Source organism: Phocoena phocoena, chromosome 18 (assembly GCF_963924675.1).
Source record: "Phocoena phocoena chromosome 18, mPhoPho1.1, whole genome shotgun sequence".
NCBI lineage: Eukaryota > Metazoa > Chordata > Mammalia > Artiodactyla > Phocoenidae > Phocoena > Phocoena phocoena.
The window spans coordinates 18,870,006-18,897,903 of record NC_089236.1 but is presented as its reverse complement, the minus strand read 5'-3'; the positions used below and the strand labels follow the sequence as shown (position 1 = coordinate 18,897,903).

Genomic DNA, 27,898 nt, shown 5'->3' with positions numbered 1-27,898 from the left:
AAAAGGTGGGGAAGACTGACCACCATCCTTCTTTTGACAGAACATTAAGTATTAAGCCAAATGTAGCTCATCATAAATACTATTAAAGAGAAATTATTCTCTGGCTTTTACAGGGAAAATGGAAATGCTAAAAATTCTTTCCTGCAGGTGAGAATTAATTTTTAAAGGCTCCAACTCTGCTTGCTTTGCTGATAAAGTTCTTCAAGAGATCATGGTCCATTTCTGCAAAGCCTGACGTCTGTGTTACTACAGTCAAATGGTTTATGCAAAACCTGAAGCAGAATTCTTCTAAATCCTAGGAATGACAACAGAAATTTAACAAATAAAACAAACAAATTTGTTTTAACAAATTCACATATCCCAATGCAATGCAACATAGCACAAAAACTCCTAAAACACATAGGCAAGGAAAAAGGATTTGATGGCCAGCAGAAAGCAATGGGACAGCAATGCCTAAAGAATAGCTGTAAAACTATATAGCTAATATGAATCTATGCTTGTAAAAATTTAAATAACAAAGCATTCAAGTGCCTCCACACTAACCAATGCAAAAAATGAGACTTTTTCTTCCCAGATAGGCACCTAGATGTATTGTTCATTCCACTTTCAATATTTATGCAGAGTACGACATTCCTCGTTTGTCTGTTTGATAAATATTTATTTATTGCATGAATGCATTGAGTAAATTGTTTAAAAGATTTTCTTTATGTTGAGCCCAACACTCCTCTTTTATATTCTTCTAGGGGCTTAAGTAGTTTTACCTGTAAAGAGTTTGTGAGAAAAGCTTAAGCCATAAACAGTCATCTTGGGAAATGCTTCTCTGCAGTGTTAACAGGCCACTGCTCTTTCCTTTACAAGAAGATAAAGGCTGGGATGATTAGATTTCATCAGATCACACATAGCTTCTATAATCTGAAGTGGGAAAATGCTTTGAAGAAATCACGACTTTCTGCTAAGAGAAACTCCAGAGTGGTGATTTCTGGCTTACTGTAATGTACACCAGGCCAAAAAATAGTACTGTAGTGATTCTCTTGATTAGATCTGCAAACCTGAGATCAGAAATAAGGTGGCTGGACACTTTTTTTGGTCTGAGAGGAATGAGAGCTGAAGTCAGGCCAGCCTGCGGAGACTCCGATATGCCTCAGACCCGGGGCTCTGCTGCCCTCCTGACGCAGCTCCTGCCATGCTCCTTAACGTCTTTGCTCGAGTCTCCTTCTAAGTGAGACCTTCCTTCCGTCCCAGACCACGACTTAAAACTTCAGCTTTAATCTCAGCCTGCCCCCCACTGCCCCATTGCCCTTCTCTAACTTACTTTTTTGTATCACTTATCACCACCTAACAGACCATATATTATATTCGTCATCTATTGCCCTCACCAGAAAGTTCCAGGAGGGCAGAGATTTTGGTCTGTTTTGTTCACTTCCTGTACCCTTAGTGTCTAGAACCACGCCAGGCACTTAATGGGCACTCAGGGAATATTTGTTGAATCAATGAATAAACACTGCTGATTTTGAAATATGGGGGCAATAGAGAATTGTAGTAAAATGTGTGGTTTTGAAATCTGTCCGATACTGGATTGCATTCCAGCTTTACAATTATTAGCTTACTAAGAATTTACTTACTCTCTCTGAGATTCAGCTTCCTCATTTGTAAACTGGAACAAATAATAATAATATATATATTCTTAACAAGGTTCTTTTGAGAACTAAACGAGAGATGAACTGTGCTTCAAATAATCCCTGGTGTGTATTAATTATGTTTTAAGTGTAGTCAAGCATGAGGGATAATTTGCTGAAAAGGTCCATTTCTTGCTTATTAGAGTCAGCAAGTAACAATACTAGTCAACTCAAATACACTGTTCTTTATTTATAAAAACTTTTAAGTATACATTGAGCCTATTTTATTTGTGGTCTATTATACTAATTTAGGGTACCACACACAGACAGCCTGCAGTAAAATACAGTGCCTCTACAGGCAAAGTTGGACATTCATTAAACAAATATTTAATGAGCACATACTATGTGTCAGGCACTATCCTAGGCACTAGGGATATGGTTGTGAGCAAAACAAATTCCTTGCCATTTGCTCAGGGAGCTTGCTTTCTGGAAAACAGGGCTGAATGGTAACCATACAAATAATTCACATAAACAGGGAATATGAAAAAGTCCTGGACATTAATTCTAGTTCAGATGGAAACACTATATGCCCACAATCTCATCATCTGAGGCAGCTCACCAGAGTCCAGTATTATCAGCATGACTTTAACAAACTCGTGAAAAAGCACAGTTATTGTTCGGCCATGAAGCCTTCTGCCTATTGTAAGTGCCCAAAGTATTATTACCTTGATGAAAGACAAACATTCACTGTGCTTGTAAATGTCAATGCTTCAAAGTGGGTAAGATTTTTTTAAATGTTAAGTGAAAAAAATCTAGTATTTAGAAATATATATTAGGTTGGCCAAAAGGTTCGTTCCGGTTTTTCCATAGGATGTTACAGGAAAACCCAAACAAACTTTTTGGCCAACGCAATACATAACCTAGGAAAAAATCAGAAGGACCTGTATGAAAATGTTAGCGTCCTCTGGTTGAGGAGTCATTTCCTTCCTCATACTTTTTGTATTTTACAAATTTTCTTTAATAAGCACATTATTACTTATATAAGCAGAAAAGAAGTTATAACCTTTTTTCTGCCCACGACTAAAATGTCCCTGTTTTCTGACCAAAGGAAAGGATATCCTTAAGGAAATCGACTCCAAAAAGTATGGCCTGTTTCCTAAAGATTTAACTCTAAGACAAGTTTTCTTTCCTTTCTTTATTATCAAAACAATACATGGTCACTGTAGAAACTTCAGGAAAAACAAGCAAAGATAAGGAAATAAAAATCATTCACAATCCCACCATTCAAAGATAACCACTGACTGTATTTTTCAGTCTTTTTTCCTATGTAGATAATAAATTTTGGTCTTTTTAAATTCAGCCATTTTTACTTAAAAAATTTTTTTTTACTATTTTTATTTAAAAAATAAAAATAAATATACTTATTAAAAAAATAGGAGCACAGTTCTTCAGTCAATGATATATGTTGAATAGTATTAACATTTTTTAGTTTAAACAATCCTTTCCTGTTCACACTGACTTTTTCCAATTTTTAAAAATTATAAACAACACTGCAGGAAACATCTTTGAAGCTAAAACTTTGTCTGAATCCATGGTTACTTCCTTAAGATAAGTTTCTATAACTGAATTCCTTAAAGAATTACATTTTTAAAGCTTTTAATACATATTTTACCAAACAGCCCCCCAGACTGATTATACGAATTTGCATTCTCCTCAGCAGTTTAGAACACCCATTATCCTGAGCCTATACTATTTCTAAAAATAGACTCCCTGGTTTGACAGCTGAAAAATTACACCTTATTTTCATTTATATTTTTCATTTGTTCATAAATCCATTTGGTCCATTTTCTTCCATCAAACTGCTCATGTTTTCTTTTTGTTCTTTTTAAGAATTATGTATTAACTATGGTGAACTTGCTTCGTGATATTACAAATATTTTCCCCAGAGTATCATTCACTTTGGTTTTTTCTGTTTATTTTTTTGTGTATAAACATTTTTGTTTTTTCGAGATCAGATCTATCAATCCTTTCTTTTATGGTTTCTGCCCTTGAGGTCCACCCTAACTTTATATAAACATTCCCTTATATTTTTTCTGGTACTTTATTTGTATACCTCAGATCTTTAATCTACTTAGACTTTCTTTTAGTTTAAGGCATGAAGTAGACAGCTAACCATTTCTTCCAGAAGGTGAGCTCCTTGAAAAAGGACGCTCTTCTTACCTGAGCGTCATACTTCACGGCGGCCGAGAGCAGCGCGATGGCATTCTCCTCACAGATTCCTTGCTTGATAGTTTGTTGGCAGAGTTTTTTCAAACGATTTTCTCTATAAAATGTAGCCAAATCTAGCAATCCTGGTGGAAAGAGAGGTTTCTTAGGGGAGTGATCTCAAGCACCCTGATTTAAACTCACTCAGCCTGTCAGAGATGATTTTGAATATAATCCTCAGTGAAGGGCTGTGGAAACAGAGACTTGGGCTTACTCTGCATGTGGCTCTACCTGAGAACGCAGCTGCACTGAGCGAGTGCAACACACAAACAAGCAGCTGTGGGAAAACAGGAGCGAGTGAAAATGGCCCGAGTCTTTTCCTTAGAAATGCTCTAGTTAGCCCTCCCCCTGAATTGTCAACACTTCTCCAGCAGCATTCACACGTGCTGTAATAGTGCCCATCTTCTTCAAAAAGAAAAGAAATGCCTTTCAGGCCTCCTGCGACCCTGCCCCATTTCTCTGTTCCTCTCCTGAGCGAGCCTCCTGGGGAGAGAGGTCTCTGTTTTCTGTCTCTGTTCTCTCACCTCCTATCCTCACCTTAAGCAGAAGCCCAACCCCTCTGCTCCCTGACACCACACCTGTGATTGTCACTAATGGCTCCCATGGTGCCAGATCCAAGGGGCTCTCCTCTGATTTCATCTTACTCAACATTTACACAGAATTTGATGGGGTTAAGGATGCTCCCCTTCTTGAAATGCCTTGTTACTTGCTCGTGTTTTCTTCTCCTTCATCAGTTACTCTTCAGTCTCCTGGCTGGACCATCTTTCCTGACTTCCACGTATCTGAATGCCCCAGAGTTCAATATTCAGATTCTTATTTCACTTATTTCCCTAAATGATCTCCAGCCCCTCAGTTTTAAATACCGTCTGTAAAAACTGATGATTCCTGTTATATTATCTGTCATCTGCTTTCCAATAACTCAACATAGAGTGATTTAGATGGTTAAGTTAATTTTAATCTACCCCAAGGGATACTATGAAGCACTCCAATCAAGAATGGTTGGTCAGGGCTTCCCTGGTGGCACAGTGGTTGAGAGTCCGCCTGCCGATGCAGGGGACACGGGTTGGTGCCCCGGTCCGGGAAGATCCCACATGCCGTGGAGCGGCTAGGCCCATGAGCCATGGCCGCTGAGCCTGCGCGTCTGGAGCCTGTGCTTCCCAACGGGAGAGGCCACAACAGTGAGAGGCCCGCGTACCGCAAAAAAAAAAAAAAAAAAAGAATGGTTGGTCAGTTTGCATTTGAAAGTTGAAAGGCCCTTATCAGGGGCTTCAGTTATGGCTACCTAAATCTTCATTAGAGGATGTGTTAATTAGCATAAAGAATGCTACAAACACTTTGTCACTGGTGAAATGAGTGGCACTCAGGCTATGTAGCTTGGCTAGAGATACTGTGAGGGTGCCTTTGGCCCCTGTGTGATTGGGGTTCAAGCACCATGGGCTCAGCAGTCCCACTACACCCTTGGAGTGGTACATTCGCTGGGTCTAATTCAGTCCTGGTTGCCACCTGATCAAAAGGCTAGCTGAATCCTGATTCTAGAATATTGTCACGTTTACTTCACGTAAAGGTTATTTTACAATAACCTTTCACGGAAGGTACTTCATAGAGGGCTGAAAGGACAGAGAGCCAGGATTTCATCAACCTTACAACATTAACTGTTTTTATATCTGCTAATAAGTTTTGTACATGTGGTAGAATTTGGTAGAAATTTCTACTAAGTTTGGTAGAAACTTGCTTTCACTATAACATGACAAATATTATCAAAATTATAGAAGAAAGGCCTATGGCCCTCTGAAATCTTTTGAAATCTTGAGAGTCGTGAATGGCCCGATTGTTTTTGGTCAGTTCTCAACAACTCCCAAATTCACATCAACAGCCCCACACACTCTGAGCCATCAGACTCCCATATGCGTGTACTCACAGGTACTGCCCTGAGCCACCACTCCAGGGGGCCCAGATCTGCACCCGTTCTAGGCACCCCCCTCTCCACAGGCTGGACAAGGAGCCAAGTGCCCACTCCTAGACCACACTTTGTGCTCCTGGGACCCTGGGGTTCCCTGAATAATCAGCCCTGAAGCCACATATGTCGGTATTTCCTCCCCTGCAGACCACGTGCAGGCCCCCAGCGCCCAGGGGTGGCCGGGGGGGGGGTGGACTGGAGCACAGACATGCAGGCTGGGTGCCCACACACCCCTGGGATGCAGGATGTAACCGGTGGTGGGTAAAGAAAGAGGGCAGGTCCTGAGCTGGAGGCCAGAGGCCTGTCCTTCCTGTGCCACTGTGTCCTAGCACAGAACTCCACGAGTCCTACAACTCTAAATTCCAGCTGAAACTCCTACCTGGCCTTTCAGTTCTTGATAAGGTATGTTTTTCAAGGTACGAGGATTGAACATATTTTATCTGAAGCTTTTTAGCTTGACATATAACTTTCCATTTTTAGACAAATGGTGCATAGGCTTCCATTTAGACTCTTGCCCAGGGCCCTGCAAATGTTAGGGGCAGGCCCATAAAAAAAAAAACCTGCCACGCAGACATCTAAAAAGCAGCTCAAACTCCTTTGATTTTTCAAACTCAAGAGCAAAACCTGGTGCTCTCCACACTCAAGCCAAATACCTCAGAGCAAGCATCCTTCTCTCTTTTGCCCTCAAAATCCACAACCCATCCACCAACAAATCCTGTCAGCTCCCTATTTAAGATATATTCAGAATCGGATCTCTTTCAACACCTCCACTGCTAGACCACCCTAACCCAGGGCACCACCATCTTCAACCTCAACCATTACAGTTACTGATCTTTTAAAAACAAATCCTCTCACCCCTGGAGTATAAGCTGCTGGTGCCTCTCCCTTCATATATGCACAAACCCATTCTCCCTTTCTTCCAAAATCACAGACTACGTGGCTGAGCCATGACCATCTAGAAATAACCACTTCCCCCAACTTCCTGTGCCGCTGAGTTAAGGCCTTGGTTATCTCTGGTCCATGGTTTAAAAGAAGTGGGACTTCCTTAACCAACACTGGGATTTGCCCTTTGTCCCTTGTCACTGTCCCTTCCTCCATCCTGCTGCCTGTAACGCACATGTGGTCTTGGACGTGAGTGCAGGGGCCACACGTAAGGATGCCTTGCACTGTATCCCTATGTGACAAAGAGGGAGAAACTGTCGTTTAAGCCACTTCCTTTTTTCATTTTACTGCTAAAGCAAATCCTAAATAACGCAACCCTCGTGCTCAAAACCTTCCAAGGCTGTCCATCACGCCAAGAATAAAACTCGAGCCCTTCACAGTGGCCTCCAAGGTTGTACCTGGTCTTGCCCAGATCCAGCTGCCTGGCCTCAATTCCTCCGACTGCCGGTCTCATTCTCTCCCTCCAAACCACTCGGGCCTTCCCCCTCTTCCTCCTCCCCTCCCCCTCCCCCTCCTCCATGTGCTACCTGTGTTCTTGTCTCAGACCCTTGCACCTGCTGTCTCCCTTCTTTAGAACACTCTTCACCTGGGCGTTTGCATGCTTCCCCCAGCTCTCTGCTCAGCACACGTCCTCACAGAGGCCTTTCCTGACCCCCCAACTGACTGCTTTTATTTCTTTGTTTAGGGCTGGCCTCCCTCCTCCCAGCAGCAGCTCCACAGGAGCAGGGCGTCGGTCTGTCTCATTCATAGATGCAGAGGGGAGCACAGCACACAGTGGGCCCCGGGCGCTCAGGTAGTGTGGGAGAAAGGAAGGAAAACTATAAAACTTAAGAAATCAGACTTTTGTTTACCTGAGGAAAATTAAATGCTGATCTGGTAAGAAGTGTTATTGGATTTATACATGTAAAATGAATATTTAATTGAAAGATTTAAGAGCTGAACTCTCTTCAGTTCCTTACAGAAGTAACTCCTTAATTCTTCTGTCCCGTGGGCCAACAATACTGCTGACAGCTGTAAACTGAAATTTAGTATGTTTTCACCTTGTGCCCGCTGGACGCCCTGTGTTGCTTTCCTACCATCAGTAAACCTGAGGTGCAGTGATGCACCAGATCACAGTGGGTTGTCCCAAAGGGACAGTCACAGTTATGGAGACCAGCAGGGCTGTCTGTTACATGCATTTTATCATTTTTATAATGTAAATATCTTGAAGGCAGCAGCTGTGTGGTAGCTAAAAAGTCGTGTACAGTATCTAGTAATTCAGGAAGAATGGCACCTGTCCCACAGTGCTGATGGTTTCATAATTCATCCATATCTCATTTTATCCATCCAGTCAACCTTTGTGTGAAGTGGGAACAAGGGGAAAGCGTTTGGGTTCAACACACAAAAAGAGAACTGCTTCTGTGATTACCCTCACGGCCACTTCCTTCTAGGCTCTACACGAAGCACCTTTCTGCCAATCTCTTGGTCAAGTCTGGTGGCAATTACCTACAGCCTCCTCGGGGGACAGGCTGATGCTGTCTGTGTACAGGTACTCCAGGAAGGCTCGGTAAACAGGATATGAAAATTCACTCATTTCTACAATATCGTCCTCACTGTCTTCCAACGAAGAGCGAAAGTGCTCACACCTGAAGGAAGAAAGAAGCATGTCAGGTCCTAGCTTCTGCGCAAGAGCCCATGACCTTCCTGAGGAGCGTGTGCTCGTGGCAGTTAAAGAGGAAACAACTAACACGGAGAAAGGAGAAACACAGCACCACGCAACTTCGTGTCCTTGCCTGGGCCCCTCGCTTCCCCTGCCGGCCGGAAGTCTGCAGTCGTCTATTCGACGAGGCTACAAATCCTAACCTGCTGCGGGGCGGCTGCCTCTGCGGCCACGAACTCCCAGGGGCCCTGCCACACCATGTCCACGGAGCAGCACTTATAGAAATCAGGTAGGTTTATTTTCATAAACTCTGAGTAATTTTGTTTCTTCTCCTCCTGTTATGAGTTGAATTGTATCCCCAAAATTCACATGCTGGAGTCCTAACCGCACTATAACAGTATTTGGAGAAAGGACCTTTACAGAGGTAATCAAGTTAAAAGGAGGTCATTAGGGTGGACCCTAATCCAATCTGACCAGTATCCTTACAAAAGGGAGGATTTGGACACAGGGAGAATGCCGTGTGAAGACTGGAGTTACGTTGCCACAAGCCAAGGGCTGCCAAAGACTACCAGCAAACCACCAGAAGCTGGGACAGAGGCATGCAACAGATTCTTCTTCAGAGCTCTCAGAACGAACTCATTCTATGAACAACCCTGATCTTGAATTTCTAGCCTCCAGAACCACGAGAGAATAAACTTCTGTTGTTGAAACAGATTAGTCTACAGAACTTTGTTACGGCAGCCCTAGCAAACCGTAACCTCCCCACTTCTATGAAGGTTTATGGGCTACAGTGAGAGTGAACAAATATTGCACAGCCTGACCTTACTAAGAAGTGAACTTGAGACTAAAATGCCATATTGAGTTTGTGATTCATTGAAGTAGGATTTAAATATCTGTTACACAGCAGCAAAATGAATTTCAAAATCACTATGCTAAGAGAAAGGAGCCAGGCAGAAAAGAATGCATATTGTATAATTACATTTACCTAAACTTCTAGAAAACGCGAACTAATCTATAGTGACAGAAAGAAGATGAGTGCTTGCCCCAGGGCTGGGGCCTGAGGGATCTTTGAGGGGTGATGGAAACGTTCTGTGTCCTGATTTGGGGCAGTGGTTCCCCACGAGTATACGAAATGTCAAAACTCCTCAAACCGCACATTTTAAATGGATGCAGTTGCTCAATAACTATACATCAATAAAAGTGATTTTTAAAAATCTCTGTGTTAGCTTTACTCCTGACCTTGTGGCTCTTCTCTTTTTTCAAGCATCTAAATGTTCAGTGTTAGCAAATGTAAAATGGATGGCTGGTGGGAAGCAGCCGCATAGCGCAGGGAGATCAGCTCTGTGCTTTGTGACCACCTAGAGGGGTGGGATAGGGAGGGTGGGATAGGGAGGGTGGGAGGGAGGGAGAAACAAGAGGGAAGAGATATGGGGATATATGTATACATATAGCTGATTCACTTTGTTGTACAGCAGAAACTAACACACCATTGTAAAGCAATTATACTCCAATAAAGACATATATTAAAAAAAAAAGAAAACAGAGAATACAGAAGAAACGCCACGTATAATGTGTTTTCCCCACTGCACGGCACGCTCATAAGGGCAAAAAGAGCCTTACCTTTGTTCAGAATCACAGACGTGCCTAACATAGTTCCTTGGAACTAGAAAACAACAAACATATTTATTTCAATTCTTGGAATAAATGATTCCTTACCTAATTTTGAGAAGGACTTTATGCGCATAAATGTACTTTCCATCCACCAGAAATCTCAGGTCTGCGGTGCTGGGATTGTCAAATTCTCTCTTCAGGGACTCAGCCACGGTGAGGTGGCCGTCAGGTTCTGGGGGGCGGGGGGTGACACCAGCGCTTTCTAAGGAGGATGCAGGCCCAGCATGGCTCTGCTGACCCGAAAACACCAGTTCCCCAAATAACTGCCCCACTGAGCTATGCGCTGTTTTCCTAAATACAGATTCCCACTGCTGCAATCATTAAGGATAAGAACCTCAGACACATCTGCTTATAAATCTGGCAAAACAACTAAAGTCCCAAACCACCACACTAAATAAAATTTTCGCAAGTCTGAGTAAATATACCAGCTAAAAATAAAAGCTATAGTTTCCCAATCCCATCAGAAAGCAATCCAAAGGACTTTTAATTTAGTATGAGATACTGATTTCTAATACTTTTGAGAAAAATGAATCGATCCAATGAGTTCCCTTTCACAGGAGCTCATTAGAGGGAAATAAATTGCCTGATACTAGACTGAACAAAGTCTCACTATCAAAGAATGAAAACACCAGAAGTTCTCGTCCTAGCTTTCAGGCCACCACCCCGATGGACAGCAATCAGCTCACCCACGGACAGGAGGCGCCAGGTGACGGCAGGCGTGGCGAAGCAGGCGAACACGTCGTCGGTGGAGGAGAAGTGGGTGAGGTGAGGCAGGGTCACCGACTGGCCCCGGCACTGGCCCCACATGTACACGTGCCCTCCCTGCGTCTTGGCTGCAGACGTGTGGGTAGAGTGGCAGGCCGCAATCTCTGTAATTCTAGGTCCACAAACACACACCAAGTAAACACGGTAAACAGGAGAAGAAACAAGGTGACTTTTTCTTCCCTTAGGTCTAACTGAATAAAAACAAAAACAAGACTTAAGACACCTAAGCTTCTCAACTGTCAGACACCCAACAGTTATTTATATGTAAGCTATGCCTCAGTGGCACTTATGTATCATGAAGGTCTGCTTGTTACCACTTCTAGCCAGTAGGCCCATAAAAATATGTACCATCCTGTTTTGAAATTCAAGCATTAATACAATCCAAGAGAGCAGAGACCAAAAACAAAGACCAAAAAAAAAAAAATGATTTAATTGTTTTCTTAAAACATTACTTACTAAAGCAGATCAGAAAGATTTGGGCCATCTCAACCCAGGGTCAATAAATATTTTCATCAAAACTTTACCAATTTTAGGGTTAAATGAAGCCTGCTGTGGGTCACCCCAACTCACACTGCAAACAGTAAGTGCAGTGGTTCTGACTCACTGGACTATATCATCTGGAACCCAAGAGGGCAGTGTTCTGGGATCAACCACATGTTAGACCCTATTTCAGTCAGTTCACGATCGATAGGCAGGTAGTTCTCAGAACACTTCCCAGTGGAAACCACTGTTTTGTTGAGTTGAAAATAATTATTTTCTCTCAGACTAAGCCACCATACAGAATTAAGGAAAAGAAACTATTTCCCCAAGTGAAGTACCATCTTGATTCTGTCTCGGGCAATGGTACCAGCATCCTCAGTGACTTAGGCTCAGAACTTCAGGGTCATCTTTGACTTCTCCCTCCTCATGTATCTCTTTCTTCAGAACATCCGCTTGACGAATAACAGCAATTCTTTCTTTGTAGTGCCTCCCATTTGCCACACCCTCAGCAAGCACACCCATACCCGGACCAACACAACGCGTAGGTCTCCCTGCCTCAGACTTTCTCTTCCAACCTAAATCGCACAATGCTGGCAGGTTAATGATCCTCCTGAAACACCATTGTCGTCACTACATTCAAACCTTCGTTGACTTCCCATAAGGCAAAAATCCAGACACATGGCCTTAAGGCATTCCCTAATTTGCCTTCCATATGTCCAGCGTTCTCTCAAATCACCTTTGCCCACACACTCTCTGTTCCAATCAACAGATGTACTCACTGCCCCTCAATGTCATTATGCACAAAGTCCTTGGTCAGGAATGTTCTTTCACACTTTGGGAGACCACTTACAATGACAGCCTCTCTTTTCCCTGATAACGTTCCATGAAAAATGTAACTGACTGGAACACAATTGTGTCCTTCTATGCTAAACTACTCAACATCAGGAAATCAAAATAACTTCATTCCTACATTCACTTCTGAAATGTTTACCATTAGCCTCCAGGAGAGGGGAACAGCCTTTGCCATTCATTAGAGGAGGTAGGACACTGCTTCCACAGCACAGGGGTAAAGGATGCAGAAAAGCTGGGAAAGCTGGCCCTCCCTGAGCATGGCCTTGGGGCATTTACCTGGAGCACCCAGTGCCATGCGGGAAGTCAGGGGTGGGGCTGAGGCTTGGCTGACTGCAGCAGCTGCTAGAGCAACCGAGAATGGAGAAGGTTTAGAGGGAACCTTCAGGTCTCAGCTTGGGACTCGACCATCAGCCAAGGCGCCCTGCCTTTGCCTGAGGTCATCTGTCCTTACATCTGATTCACACCAAGAAGCAAATGTGGAAGATCAGATTTTCCAGTCATACATGCAACAGACAATGACTATAAGCTGAGCTAACCTTTACTGTCAGGATGTCTGGCATATTTCACACTTTATTTTGTAGCCATTCTTAATGGAAAAAAATTACTATATGTTCATAATAAATAGGTTTGGTGTCACCTCGACGGAATGATCTGCAACAATGGCACAGCTTAATGTCTGAGAAGTACTAGACATGAAACAGCAGAGACTGAGACAGAATACAAAACAGAAAGCGAGGAAAGAAAAAAGGTAATTTGTGAGGGAGGAGAATAATGGAGAAGAAATCATGATTATAATAAGACCAGAGCACTGTTTCCCAATCCTGGTTCTGTAAGAGGCCAACACATGATTAATGACCTCAAGAAGTCACAAAATTCAAGGCAAAGTTAGTTTTAGATCAATCTAACTTAAACTGTGTTTTTAGGGAACTTTAAAGACATGCTGGTAAGTCAAAGTACTGAAAATTCAGAAAGACTGGGAATGACTGGGTTAGAGAAGAGAATCATTTTAATTATTAAAATCACTTCTATGTGAACATAAACAGTGTTAGCATTCCTCACCATAAATAGACTTAATCAGGTTTTTCTTGGGTTGCTGTTTGAGCAAATAATTCCACGTAGACAAATTTCCCCTTTCTGCTTCTGTGAACACGTAACCAAGACCTGACGACCCACCCCGCCCCAAGTTCAATCCTGTTCGTTCTGATTAGCCAAGCCTCCCCGTGATGGGCCCCAAGAGTCAGGAGTTCCCGAGAGATGAGTCATAACATATCTGCAAAGTTTCAGTCACTGAAAAGGGCGGGTAGGTGCCGAACAAGTCCCAGCAAACCTATAGGTTCCTCCCTTGCAATATTTGTGCGATGGAGAGCCTGCAAGCTCAGCAACCACCACCTGAAATTCAAGCTCGGAAAACTGAGAAAAGCGGGAGCATCTCATTCGAAACATGCACCCCTGACATCCGTAGCCAAAATTGTGTTTACGTGGACAAGACCAAGTGTGCAAGTATTTAGCTATTTCTACTTTTTTTTACATATATAATTCAAAAAAATGTTTTGAGTTATGAAGTTTTTGAAAAAGACAAAGCAACAGATAACTCTCCAGTGCCACGTGCCCTGACACTCACATAACTTCCGGGCCCAGCTTCTCTGCCTCTTTTGCTCTTTCCCACTGAGCCGCCCCACAGTCTGTCTGTCCCAGCGTTGACCATAGTCAGGAGACCTGGCACTCACTCCGGGACTGTCAGGACCAGCGGCGCAAGGTGGGGCGCGTCGCTGGTGGGCAGATGGCAGCGGACTCTGTGAGTCCAAATAGAGGAGTTCAGTTTATTTTAAATGTGGCAGCACGAGAAAAATGGTAAAGTGCCATACAGATAGTCCGTTTTTATACCCATGTTACCTCTGATCCTTTAACACTTCTTTGCTATTTTGTCTAAATACCAGAAGTCCCCACTGACTGGATTTGCTAGCTGGAGGCATTTTTGTGATTATTCAAAGTCTCAAGACTGTCTCTTCTCTTTTTACTGAGTGGCTCTGAACCACCTTTAAGAGAAATGAAAGTAACATGGCTGCTTGCATCTCCTGTGTGCCTGCCAGCTCGTGACCTTCATTAGCTTTCCTCTTCCCCAATTCTTAAGGAGTCTAGGGTCTTACTGTAAGATATGGGGGAAAAAAAGGTTCTTTAACCAATTTAACATAGGTTAAATAAAAGTAGCCAGGTTCACAATACTCAAATGAAAATCAAGGGAGCTGAAAATGACCATTTGGTTCTTCATTTTCATTCCTAAATATTCCAGTAGAAACATATAAAAGAACTGCTACAAATGCAAAATAATTTATCCATATATTTACTTAAAATCAGATATAGCAAAAATTAATCTGTAAAATAAAAATGCAAACAGCAATATTAATTTCCACAATGATTTCAACCCTGGCCTAATAGAACAGATAATAAAATGTTCTTGTTCTGTGCTCCTGGGTCAAGCAATGAAGAGTGAAAAGGCAGTGATATAGCCATGTTTGAGAAATGTCAAGAGACTTTCAAAAACAGTAGGATAATCTGGGGGAAAACTCTGGATATGCTACTCACTTAATACAACAAGTGCACACAACTCAGTTTTAACTTTTTAACCGTTTTGCTCTGCTTCATAGTGATAGCCTGGGAGTTGAAGTAATGAAACAGCCCTATTCCAACTGGCAAATTTTATAAGTAGCTGCCCCCATCTGAGATACTTTCATCTTCCTAAACAATAGAAGATAGACCTCCAGTGTTATCAACTTCTTCTTAAGAATGTGAAATAGAAAACAATGAGAATGGGGGGGGAAAGGTCTTTTTTGAGCGAGAAGAATAATGCGGAAAAGCTGTTGGAGGTTTAGTCATTGTAGTTTGTGTAAAGTAGCTGTTGGAAGTATAGATGAAATACGGGTATGTGAAAACAAAATATTTAACATCAATCAACTTGCCCCAAAATTCTAAAGCCAATTTTAAAAAGGAATGAATGGTCTTGTTCAAGAATATTCTAATACTAGCAGTCAATTGCCCATAATTCTATACAATGCCTAAGTTTAGTTTAATCACGAAAGAACACTGAACTTATTTTGAAAATGCACATATTACCTGTCCTTTTCCACAACAACAGGAGTAGGGTAGGACTGGTTACTTTTATTGCCAGTGCCCAACTGGCCATAAGAATTTGCGCCCCAAGCGTACACTTGACCTTCATCTGTTAATACTAACGTGTGTGCATAGCCACAGGCAACCTGGAAAGAGAAAAACCAAATCCACTCAGGCCTGAAAACGGAAAGAAACATGTTTCACAAGATAGGTTAAGATTCAAAAAATGGAAAAAAAAAAAAAGGGAAGAGGCAGTCTGCCAGAGAGGCAGGCATTAGGTTAACCAACATCCCTCCAGGTCTAGCTTAGGCCCCGTGTGTGGTGAAAACTGCAGTGAGATCAACATGAGTCCTTCAGTGACAAAGCATCCAGTTTATTCACCTTTAATACGGCATTCATTATGCTCACAGAGATCAAGGGGTGTGAAGTGAATAAGAAATAGACACTTATATTTTTTAAGAATTATTTTGTCCTTTTATTATAAAAGTAAAAGATGTTCAATGTGAAAAAAACATAGGAAAGTATAATTATGAAAGTCATCTCAAGATCAGGATTTTTTTCTATTTATATATAAATATAGAGATATGCACTGATAGCTTTTTTTAAAAGTGATCATATCTGTATAAGTAGTTCTGTATCTTTCTTTTTACTTAACATTGCATATAGCATTATTTCCCTACCATTAAAAATCCTTTGTAAGCATCATCTCTGTTAATATAAATTTAGTATTGATATTCATTTATTTGACCATTAACTTACTGTTTGATTAGGTAAATTGTGCTACTATTATTTGTTATCAATTTTTTTCTTTCTTTTTTTTTTTTTTTGCTATATCTTTACTACACCTTCTGCAAGTCACTTTCTCTTTGGTTCCTTAGGATAATGCCCTAAATTTAAGTAGAATTACAGATCAAAGGGTATGAATATTTTTAAGGCTCCTGATACATACTGCCAAAGTTTCCTTGGAAAAGTTGATAAAAATTTACATCCCAACAGCTATGTATGAGAGTGCACTGGAAATATAAATTTTCTGATAAACATCTACAACTAAATTCAGGAAAAGAGCTTTAACCTTTACTTCAGTCAAGATAGCCAAGCAGCTTACCTTTTCATCCTGCTAAGACAACTGAGTTTTTAGTACATTGGTATCCTTGCCCCTGTAGCCTTAAAAACAGGCAGCATGTGAAGCAACAGTGGACATACCCGCTGGACACGAATGCCTTGCAAAGCTGCTACCCTACAGGGGGTTGGCTGGTTGCCGCTGCTGCCGAGTCCCAGCTGCCCGTTTCCATTGTAACCCCAGACATAGACCTGAGAGAAGATGAGAGACTCAATGCCCACGAAAGATGAAAAGCAGCATTCCATGTCAGTATGACACTGAGAAGGTAGACAGGCTTTTTTAAGCGACACAGAAAATAACTTTCTTACCTCCCCAGTGTTCACCACTGCCATCGAGCACATCTGTCCACAGGCTATGTTCACAACTACTTTATTCTGTAAGCAGCCAGTGACTCTTCGAGGGATCGGCTGATTAGCTGTTGATCCAGACCCTACCTGCCCGGAGTTATTGTAACCCCAGGCAAATACCTATTTGAAAGAAGAGATCAATAAATGAAACACACTAATATATAAAGTGTCTCAATTGGCACTTACGGTGCCTCATCTTTGCCCTCAAAGTGCTTGATAACCATAAACGCTCACAACACAGGCAGGGAAGTTTCCATAGAACGCATTCTTACAAAATGTATTACTTTATTTTTTTTTTAAGATTTTTTTGATGTGGACCATTTTTAAAGTCTTCATTGAATTTGTTACAATACTGCTTCTGTTTTATGTTTTGGTTTTTTGGCCACGAGGCACGTGGGATCTTAGCTCCCTGACCAGGGATCAAACCCGCACCTGCTGCATTGGAAGGCAAAGTCTTAACCACTGGACCGCCCAGGAAGTCCCAAAGCATATTACTTTATAAAATTTGGTTACTGGCATTACCTACACAAACAGCAATGATTATAATCAAATATCATATAATCCTTATAAAAATATCTACTTTGCTTCAGCCATATTTTCCAGCATTTGGGGATTTTTCTCTTTGCAAATAATCCCCTTGAGTATAGCAACATAGAAGTAACAATACATCCTTTTAAATTTTGCAGTTATAGAAATCCTTACTACACACTTCATAATATAAACACCATGACTATGAACTGCTAACAAGAGTAAGACTGAATTTGAGGTAGGTGGTTATTTTAATCAAATGATCATATTTCCAGGACTGCTACAGGAATCTATATAATGTACTGAAATTAAAATCTTATTGAAATCTTATGATCAGTGGGATTTATGCTGACTATTCTCACCTCTCCATCAGATGTTAGCACCAAAGAATGGTAAGACCCACAGGCCACTTCAATGACTTGTTTGTTTGACAAATTAGTAGAGATATGACAGGGCACTAGACCATGATTAGTTGTCCCATTGCCCAGCTGACTGTAACCATTGTGACCCCAGGTAAAGACTTCTCCTTCTGAAATAAAAAGAAACATAACCAACTTTCAAAACATCTATTCTTATATGAAAATATATATATTACACATTTCCACAAATGGAAACTAAAACTTCATATGCAAAAGCTAATCAACTTCCCTATTCCACAAAACTCATTTTATAAAAGAATACATTTGGAAAGTTTAACTACATTCTACCTCAAAGCAACAAGATGAAATTTAAATGGATTCAGTTATAATAGCTAGAAGATAGGTTTTTAATAAACAACAGAGAAAAGGCTGCTAAGAGTAAGAGAAAAAAAAAAAACAGATTGAAATTAGACCGTAAGGTCATTAAACTTCTCTGAACCTTAATTTCCTTATCTATAAAATGATCTCCAAGTTAATTTTTTGAATCTTTGTTATATTACTTATTGTGTAGTATAATACATATTCAGAAAAGTTCTTAAACTGTATATACACAGTTTTATAAATAATTGCAAAGTACACATCCATGTACTACCACTCAGGCCAAGAAATACAATCTTATGATCACCCCAAAAGCCCCCCACATATACATCCTGAATAACAGGATTTAGTCTTTCTTGGTTTTGAACTTAACATAAATGGAATAATACAGTATATACGCCTTTCATCTGTATTTTTCTACCCTATTGTCTCTTTGTGCGACATTCCAGATAATTTCTTCTGATCTACCTTCCAGTTTATTAATTTTCTCTTGCTGTGTTCAAACTGCTGCAAAACTTGTCCACTGATTTTTTCATTTTGATAATTATATTGTTCGTTTGGTTCTCTTTCAAGTCTTCTATGACCTCTTCAGGTATCTTCAAGCTCATTTTTTATTTTTTCAAACATAATAAATACAGCCATCTTATAAGTGGTATCTGGTAATTCTAGTATCTGATATTTAGTAGTGGTTTTTTGCTGTCTTTTTTGCAGGTTCTTATTCAGGGTGCCTTGTTTCCTTGTACCTGGTTATCTTTGACTATGTGCTACTAATTGCCATTGAAAAATTATTTTTCGATGGCATTATATTCCTTCAGGCCTAGAATGAAGGTACTTTCGTCTAGAAAGAATTTGCATTAACTTCTCTCATGTTCTTAAGGCACTTTAAAGGTACCTCTTTGATAAATCCAAGGCTTGAGATTTCTTGGACCATCCAATCTAAGGTGAATTGGAATACAAATCCATGGATACAATACCTCAGGGAGAGGTTTTCTTTCTTTTTTTCTCCTTGCTTTGCTCAGAGCCAAGGAATTCTTCTGTTGAGTCCCTTAGAGATGAAAGTACTGACTCATCCTTGCCCTGAGAATGTAGCCCTTTGTGGTCCCAGCCTAACATGTGAGGTCTTTGACTTGTGACCCCTTCACCTCATAAGTAACATCAGACCCAACACTCTTTTAAGTGCATAGGCAGATGGCTTTAAGGCAAAATTAGCTTCAAGGTCCCCTCTAACTTCTTAGTTCATACTTTCTCTTAAATATATTTGGTCTAATAATTCCTTTCTGCCTTATCAGTGTTTTGATGCTTTTAGAAAATTTTAAAAGTATATTTTATATAGAATTTATATTTGTTTTCAGTGCAGAAATGGTCTGAATAATCCAGCCTGCTACTACTGGCAACCAAAAATCCCTAAACCTTATTTTTAAAATGTGAAATAAATATACGAGAGTATTTATAAAATTTATTTTCCATTTAAAGAACACTAATAAAATGAATACCCAGCTTGAGGGAAACTCTAAGGTATGTTTTAATTATGTTGTCTTACAAGTCTGAATGCATGAAACAGCCATGAGAATATTTAATTCTTTATACTACTAATACCAGCTAGAGCCGTCAGTCACTGTTTAAAGTCCGGATCACAGAACGCTAACAGTTAGAGGGGATCTTGGAATCTAGCTTTCATTGCTCTTCTCATAGATCAAGAATCTCAAGTTCAAAAAGTCCTGAGTGAGTTCAGCATTCTAATGCAAAATAATTACACATATCAACAAAAGGAGTTCACTGGGCTTATCGCACTGTCATTCTTACACCCAAAGTGCCAGTAACTGCTAGATTCCATCTGCTACATTATCTTACTTTGATATTGATATTGATATTTCATATTGTCCAAAGCACAGTCAAGTTCCCAGGGCAGAGGCAGAAAGCCAATCAAAAAGTATGTTCTCAGTGTAAGGGGTGGTCCTAGTCTTGTTTCTCAACAAAGAAAGCTATGGCTAAAATTCCACCCTGTGTTCCTAGGTTACCTGCTGTTGCAAGGACAACATGTGGACCACTCCCATAGCTGAGGCAGGCAATTTTTTTGCCACTTAAAGAATCCAGTCTCCGAGGTTCAATGGTGCTCTGGACATCACCTAATCCCAAACAGCCACAGCAGTTTGTGCCAAGCACAAAAATCTGTGGGAAAAACCAGAGTTAGTTCAAGCAGTTCTATTTCTGACAAACCTGTACATTCAAACAGGCACAGTTCCCCTAGAGAAACTGCTTCATTATTTAATAAATAAGAATCTACTCTCCGTGCATTTTTTTTACCTTAATTCCTTCCTTAGTTCCCCCAAGATCTTCAATTCAGCAAATCCATTACTGAAAATGTAATTTTTTCTTCAACATTACCTCATCATTTACTGTAGTATATAAAACTTCATTGCCAGCACTGCCAAAGACACAGGCCTGACGGACTAACTGCAGTTCTTCCTCAGAACAAAGGGAGAAAATGGGCCACTTTCCCACATCTAACATCTTCAAAGATGACAGAGTAGCCTGTACTGGCTGAAAAAGAATTTAAAAAACAAGTAAATAAAATAAATCTATATATATATTGACTAATAATAAAAAATACATTTTCTTTGCCCCCTTCATTTCTGTAGAAGAGTTAGCATTGGTTTGAGGAGGAACAAACCCTATCTATTTTGGGAACTGCCTTTACAAGCTTGACTGCTTCAGGACCGCTCTCACTGCAACCAAGAGCCAGAGGTCCTGGATGGAATCAGATCTCACCTATTAATTTTCCTCAAGGACACGGGAATCATACAAGGCTGAACTCTGGGGAGGTGAATGTCTGGCAAGCACTTTCAGTGTCGGTTATATCTTAAATGTAGCTCTGGAAACTAAGCTGCTTGCCAAAGCAGGAAAAAAGGGAGAAGACTGCTGTTTCATCTGCTGCCCAAGTCTTAGCAAAACAAGTCCTTGGGAAAGAACAATGCCAAAGGTGATACCAAGGAAAAAGTCCAGAAGGTTTCAGTTCATGGGTCAGTTCTGACCATTCAGTTTGAGCAACTGGTGGGTTCCTTCATCCCCCCACTCAGGTTTGGGGATTGGTAGGACGAAAACACCCAGAAAGGACATGTATTCGTTTGCTACAACTGCTGTAACAAAGTACCACAAATTGAGTGGCTTAAACAACAGAACTTTATCTTCTCACAGTTCTGGAGGCTAGAAGTTCAGAGTCAAGGTATCAGCTGGTCTGGTTCTTCCTAAGGGTTGTAAGGGGAAGATCTGTCAGGCCTCTCCCCTCGGCTTGCAGACGGCCCAATTCTCCCTGTGTCTCTCACATCATCTTCCCCCACATGCGTCTGTCTCTGTGTCTCAATTTCCCCTTTTTTATAAGGATACCAGTCATGCTGGATTAGGTCACCCTCATGACCTCATCTTAACTAAACGATCTGCATCTGCAGTGACCCCATTTCCAAAAAAGGTCACCTTCAAAAATAATGGGGTATCTCAGTCAATTTGCTAAACCAAAACACCATAGACTGGGTGGATTATAAACAACAAAAATTAATTTTTTATAGTGTTCTGGAGGCTGGGAAGTCCGAGCTCAAGGCGCCAGCATGATCATGTTCTGATGAAGGCGCCCTTCCTGGTTCAGAGCCAGAGCCTTCTCACTGTGTCCTCTCGTGCTGGAAAGCGCGAGGGATCTCTCTGGAGCCCCTTTAATAAAGCACTAATCCCATTCATGAGGTTTCTCCCCTCAGGACTTAAAACAATTCTTGAAGGCCCCACCTTCTAATACCATCAACTTTGGGGGTTAGGATTTCAACATATGAATTTGGGGGGGATACAATCAAACCCACAACAGGATGCATTAAGATCATGAGCATCTGCACTCCCATAAGAGCATTCAACGTGGACATGATAAAGCTGTTTTTATTTATTTATTTATGGCTGCATTGGGTCTTCGTTGCTGTGCACAGCGAGCGGGGTCTACTATTATTCGTTGCAGCGCATGGGCTTCTTATTGCATTGGCTTTTCTTGTTGCGGAGCATGGGCTCTAGGCGCGTGGGCTTCAGCAGTTGTGGCACACAGGCTCCGTAGTTGTGGCGCACGGGCTTAGTTGCTCCACAGCATGTGGGATCTTCCTGGCCCAAGGATGGAACCTGTGTCCCCCTGCATTGGCAGGCAGATTGTTAACCACTGCATCACCAGGCAAGTCCCTGGTGTTTAAAACAGATAAAGCTGTTTTAAAGAGAGCTTTTACTTATTTGCTACACTGGAAACATTTTTACTTACATACTTTTCAACTTCCAAACATTTTTAAGATTATAATAAGATGCATAAGTAGCCAACATGCCTATCAAATGCCATGTCTAGCCATTTCCCTCAATAATCGCCAAACTCTAGCTTAATTTAAAGGAACAAAGGATTTTCTAAGCCCTATCTTTCCCATCAGATATTAAATCAGTCTTACCAGATATATGTCTAGTAGAGAGCAGATCAGACTAGCTACTTGTTTTAGAAAGGATATTTGTGCTTTCCACCTTAGGAGTCAGGGGAAAAAATTATTTATTTATCCATTCATTCATTCATTCATTTATAGGACTTGGCTCACAAGATTATGGAGGCTCAGAAGTCCTATGTTTCCATTTATAAACTGGAGACCTAGGAAAGCTGGTGGAATAATTCAATCCGAATCCAAAGGCCTGAAAACCAGAGGAGACAATGATGTAAATCCCAGTCTGAGGGCAGAGGATGAAATGAGACGTCCCAGGTAAATCAGCGAAGCAGGAAAAAAGGGATGAATTCTTCCTTCCTCTGCCTTTTGTTCCAACCAGGTTCTCAACAGATTGGATGATGCCCACCCACACCAGGAAGAGCCCACCCATTTACTGCGTCCACCAGTTCCAGTGCTATTCTCATCTGGAAGCACCCTCACAGACACACCCAGAGACGATGTTTAACCTGGGCACTGGGGGCCCACTCAAGCTGACATGTAAAGTTAACTGTGTGAAGACACACAGTGAAGATGGAGGCAGAGGCTGGAGTGATGCAGCTATATGTGCCGGAACACCAAGGGTGCCGGGAGCCCCCAGAAGCTGCAGGCTTCTTCCCTCAAGCCTTCAGAGAGCGTGGCCCTGCGGACACCTTGATTTCAGACTTCTGGCCTCCAGAACTGTCAGAGAATAGATTTCTGTTGTTTTAAACCACCTGGTTTGTGGTACTTCATCAGGGCAGAAACTAATACTAAGAAACTAACACAGAGGGGAAGCAGTTTGTCACTGCTAACAGCATCACCCTCAGTGAGTGGCATAGCCTGAACCAGGGGAAGCTCCCCTAATGCCCGATCGGGCCACTTCCCCCCATGACACCACCAAACTGTAAGACCCTGCCTGGAGAATGATGTTTTCTATTATCTTTTGGGCAGCACCTAAGGCCACTGTGGGGCTAATGACAGAATCTTATTCTGTTACCTTTTAGTCTAAGCTTCTACTTTAAATTACCCACCTCCTTATATTATGAAGGAATCTTACTTTCTGTGAGGTGTTCATTTTAATATTTTTTTTCTGATTTAAGACTGTAATTTTCAGAAAGAACAATGTTTGGGATGTGGCATCAAATATTTCATGTAGACGTGCTAACGTGCCAGTTAAGAGTTCTTACATAGTATTTCTAATCTTCACAAGTGTAGGACATACACATTGCTATCCTCATTTTACATATGAGGAACCTGAGGGCCCGAGAGACTGAGAAATATTCCAAGATCACCAGCTTCTCAGTGGGTAAGCCAGATTTCTTTCCACAAATCATCTGTTGCTAAGTAAAAAGTTCACATAAAAAGTGATAACTCCTGGGCTTCCCTGGTGGCGCAGTGGTTGAGAGTCCGCCTGCCGATGCAGGGGACCTGGGTTCGTGCCCTGGTCCGGGAGGATCCCACATGCCGTGGAGCGGCTGGGCCCGTGAGCCATGGCCGCGGAGCCTGTGCTCCGCAACGGGAGAGGCCACAACAGTGAGAGGCCCGCGTACCGCAAAAAAAAAAAAGTGATAACTCCTGGCAGGCCTAGTGTTTGCTTGCATTTGTAGGGCTTTGGCTGTTGTGCTCATGAAGTCCTTAATGAACAGGGCAGTAATGCCCACTGTGGGTTGTCTTCCTTCATGGAGCTCACAATTTAATAGAAAACAAATAATTCCAATATAACCTAAATACAACGGGTGTGAATACATTGCTTTTTAAATCTCTGCCAGAAGGCTGGCTACTGGAGGTTAGTCATCAAAAATTCATGTTTCTAAGTCTGTGGGGAAACTTCTTCACAGGGAACCAATGACTTCATTTATGAAATGCACATGTTTATACTTTTTTGAAGTAAATATTTAATATCAGTCTCCAGGAATTGAGTATCTTCTCTCACAGAAGAAAAATACATTCTTCTGTCTGGCATAATCTTGAGCATATATAGTTATACACATTGTACATACTGTATACATATGTACATATATAGCATATATGTATACTCTGTATATATATATACATTGTATATAGTAAGAGTGTACATAATATAAGGATGCACACACTTTAGGAGCCTCAGTCACACCACAGCCAGCCTGCATGACAGCAGGCATCTCCGCAGAAGGCACCCAACTACCTCTGGGCCCAACTATTAAGTAAGGGACTGGCTGAGCAGAAGCCAAGAGTGGGCAATAAAAAAACTGTAGGGGAAAAAAAGCACTACCAGGGAGCAAGAGCTCGGCAATATACGTCATCAAGGTCGTGTCCCAGGAATCTGCATCCTAGCTTGGAGCCTCCTTCCTGCACCTGTCACCAGCATAGGTGAGAATTAACCCCAGGCCAGCTTACCTTCACTGCTTTGCTCACATCCAAGCCACCTCTCTCATCTTTCACTGGCATCTGTTTGGGAAATGCAAAGCGTAAAATTTTTTAATATTAGCTCAAGGAAAACATAATTAAGGAAATACATCTCCATAAAGTTAGAGACCAAAATGCATTTTATCGTTGCTTTGAGTGTGTGCTCCCCGTATTAACTCTGCTTCTCCATCCATATGAAGAACCAAGTGGATTATGATACTTCATTTAACTATGGACAACTATTAAGTTGTCACAGTTCAATTTAAAATACCGCATATAAAAACAGAATTAAAATTACATGTTGGGCATGCCTAGCAAAAAAAAAAAAAAATTCTTAAAGAACAGCCGCCAACACCTCATGTTTTGAGAATTTCCAGGCAGCACAACACCATGTAATAAAGTAATTTCTTTGCTAATTCCATGAGTTTTTTATTTTACAAAATCTGTGCCCAGAAGAAAAATAATGAAATTTTCTATGAACATTCTATAAGACTTTCAGGTTCTATACATTGCCTTTGTAAGCTACTTTCCTACAGGAGCTCACAAATGAGCACTTCGAGTCAGCACGCGGCGATCCTACGGTTCAGCTCAGAAGCTGTGCTGTTTCTGTACACTACGCTGGCTGTGACGATGATTTACGTCGTTTACTGAATTTTGACCGTATTTTATTTTTTTAAAAAGTGGAAAACAGAAAAATGAAAGTGAATGGTGGCAGTTAATATTAAGCTGTCAGCAGTGAAGAGCAGATATTTCGTAAATTTCATAAAAATCAACACGAGATAGAGGTTGATGCGCATGCTGAAAGATGTGAAACTTTTAACATCACTTGGACACTGACCGGACTTAAGCTGGCTGACTGTAATATTCAGATGTGATGGAAACGAAATAAAGAATATCTGCGATGAATTAAGAACATGTCATCTAAGATTAAGTATTTTGTCATTTTTTTTAAAAGCTCTGGCATTGGAGCAAACATTGTTCAACTCAGACCCTTTTGCAGGACAGCATTTTCTGTGAAAGTAGGGGTGGTGTGGCTCCTCATCCAGCTCAAACGTCATCGCCTCTGGGGACGCTTTCTCTACTCCTCACACAATCCCCAGAGTCCCCTGCTGGTCCCTCTGGCATTCTCTACACCCATAATAGTGATGGGCCGGCCTCTCAGTCACTATACTGACAGCCCCTCAAAGACAGACACTATCTCATTGATCTTCCTATTGGATGACCAATAGAGGTTGGATGAAGTATGTTTTATGTGACAGAAAATATATGCTCCAAGGGCATGATTTTTCTAACCTTGACACTTTTTCCATAGAGAAGGAAAAGTTCTTCTTCCATATGGTCTTCCATGGTCCTGTGCAGTCCTTGGGGAAAAAGTATGTGGTAAAATCAAGATCCCGTATGTCGAGTGAAACTGGGCAGGTTAAAATTACTTTACTTCTAATTAACAGAGAAAATAAGCTAAGCTCAAATATGGTGAAGGAAAATAAGGGAATTAAGTTTGGGGCATGGGAGTTAACAGCTGTAAAACCCAGAAGGTGTTTTAACTGTTGTTCTCCCATGAGAATCTTCCTGCTGAGGTGTGGAAAAATAATCCCAAGATAATAAACCTATATTCTTAAATCTATTAGGGAGTGAGCAGAAAACTCTCATTTCAGAGTTGACTTCCTATAGATAGGAAAAAATAAACTTTAGACCCTGGTCAAATTTCCCCTGGGATTGGAAAGTTCCAAATCACTGTGAAGAGGAGACTTATCAATCCTCAGCTCCACTGAAGAGCGTATGATTTGCTAAGGGGGAGGGAGGGGGGAATGAATGAACAGAATAAAAGGATGAAAGAATGAATGAACACATGTGACTTGTTATCTTAACAAAAAATCTGAAACAACAGCCATCAAGTATGTAGCTATAGCACTGAATGTGCTTGCCTTAATTAACCAGCTCCACAATGACTACCTTCTACCACATACAAGTAACAGCAGAAGCAGCCCTATCACATAATAGGCAGTATGTCTGGACTGTGGTTAAATCATTACACGGTTATCACTAAAAATAAATATGAATAAATATTCTCTCTCCCCTCAGAAGCAATTTAATGAAATCATGTTTAATGATGTTGATATTCTGATTCATTAGGCTGGCTCCTATTTACTCACATACAACCCATATTTCAAATGCCTAACATCAGAACATTTTATCTAATACTACCTACAAGCAGTTAGAGCCTTGCAATAGATAAAAACAATAACCAAAATAAGGCTAAGTCTTAACAGTGTTCCTTATCAATGTTTTATATTCACTTGAGGATACTGGTAAAATTCTGTTTTCTTCAGCTGTAAAAGGTCTCTCAGCATATAAGGAATAATAAATAATATATTCAGAATAATTATTACTCAAACTATGGCAATTAATACAAATCATTATTTCTAATGTTTGGGAAAGATATGCTTGTTGTGAAAAGGATCACTTAGACTTTTCTCACTTATAAATTTCTAAAACTTGATCTGGTTGCCAGCATGGAAAAATAATTTCATGCAGCAGCTACTCCTATATCATCTGTCTTCTCTATGAATTTTCAAGCTCTTTAGGGGAGAGGACCATGACTCATTCATTGCTATAACTACCACAACACATGGCTCAGAGCAGAACACAAGATATTCGTTGAAAGCATCTTCTGAATACAGCTTTTTGTAGATTGCAGAGAGCCTATATTGGGGATTCTTCTCTTTTTGGCCTCATCTTAACTGGAAATACCTTTTCCATACCTGCCCCAAGTTTAGTGGAATAAAAAATAAAAAGATAAGAGAGGGAAGAGAAGAAAGAGGAAGAGAAGAGAAAGTAGAAGAGTAGAGGAAGGGAATTCAAAGGCAAAAAAGGAAACAAACAAGAGAAGGAAAAGGGATCTAATTAGAGAAGTGACTGCCCCTCGCTGGACTTTAGGACCCCTTTGTGTCCCTAGCAGAAGGGAATTCTTGCTAATATGCTGAGATCACTGAACAGTAATCCTGGGGTTTGTTTTGTTT

General features: G+C 41.0%; 1 protein-coding gene across 2 annotated transcripts; it reads right to left on the bottom strand.

The window, feature by feature from the left end:
• Positions 1 to 154: 154 nt before the first annotated feature.
• RCBTB2 (RCC1 and BTB domain containing protein 2) lies at positions 155 to 26,605 on the bottom strand. Of its 2 annotated transcripts, none has more exons than XM_065895786.1 (12): positions 26,573 to 26,605; positions 20,413 to 20,568; positions 20,046 to 20,196; positions 17,653 to 17,819; positions 16,724 to 16,882; positions 16,499 to 16,606; positions 15,299 to 15,441; positions 10,777 to 10,967; positions 10,136 to 10,262; positions 8,266 to 8,405; positions 3,837 to 3,967; positions 155 to 295 (listed from the first exon to the last, which is right to left on the bottom strand). In XM_065895786.1, exons 2-12 carry the CDS (start codon positions 20,536 to 20,538, stop codon positions 155 to 157), a joined length of 1,584 nt encoding a protein of 527 aa, XP_065751858.1. In that variant the 5' UTR covers positions 20,539 to 20,568; positions 26,573 to 26,605. The 2 variants fall into 2 exon arrangements, with proteins under 2 accessions (XP_065751858.1, XP_065751857.1); XM_065895785.1 differs by lacking the exon at positions 26,573 to 26,605 and adding an exon at positions 26,172 to 26,213.
• Positions 26,606 to 27,898: the final 1,293 nt, after the last annotated feature.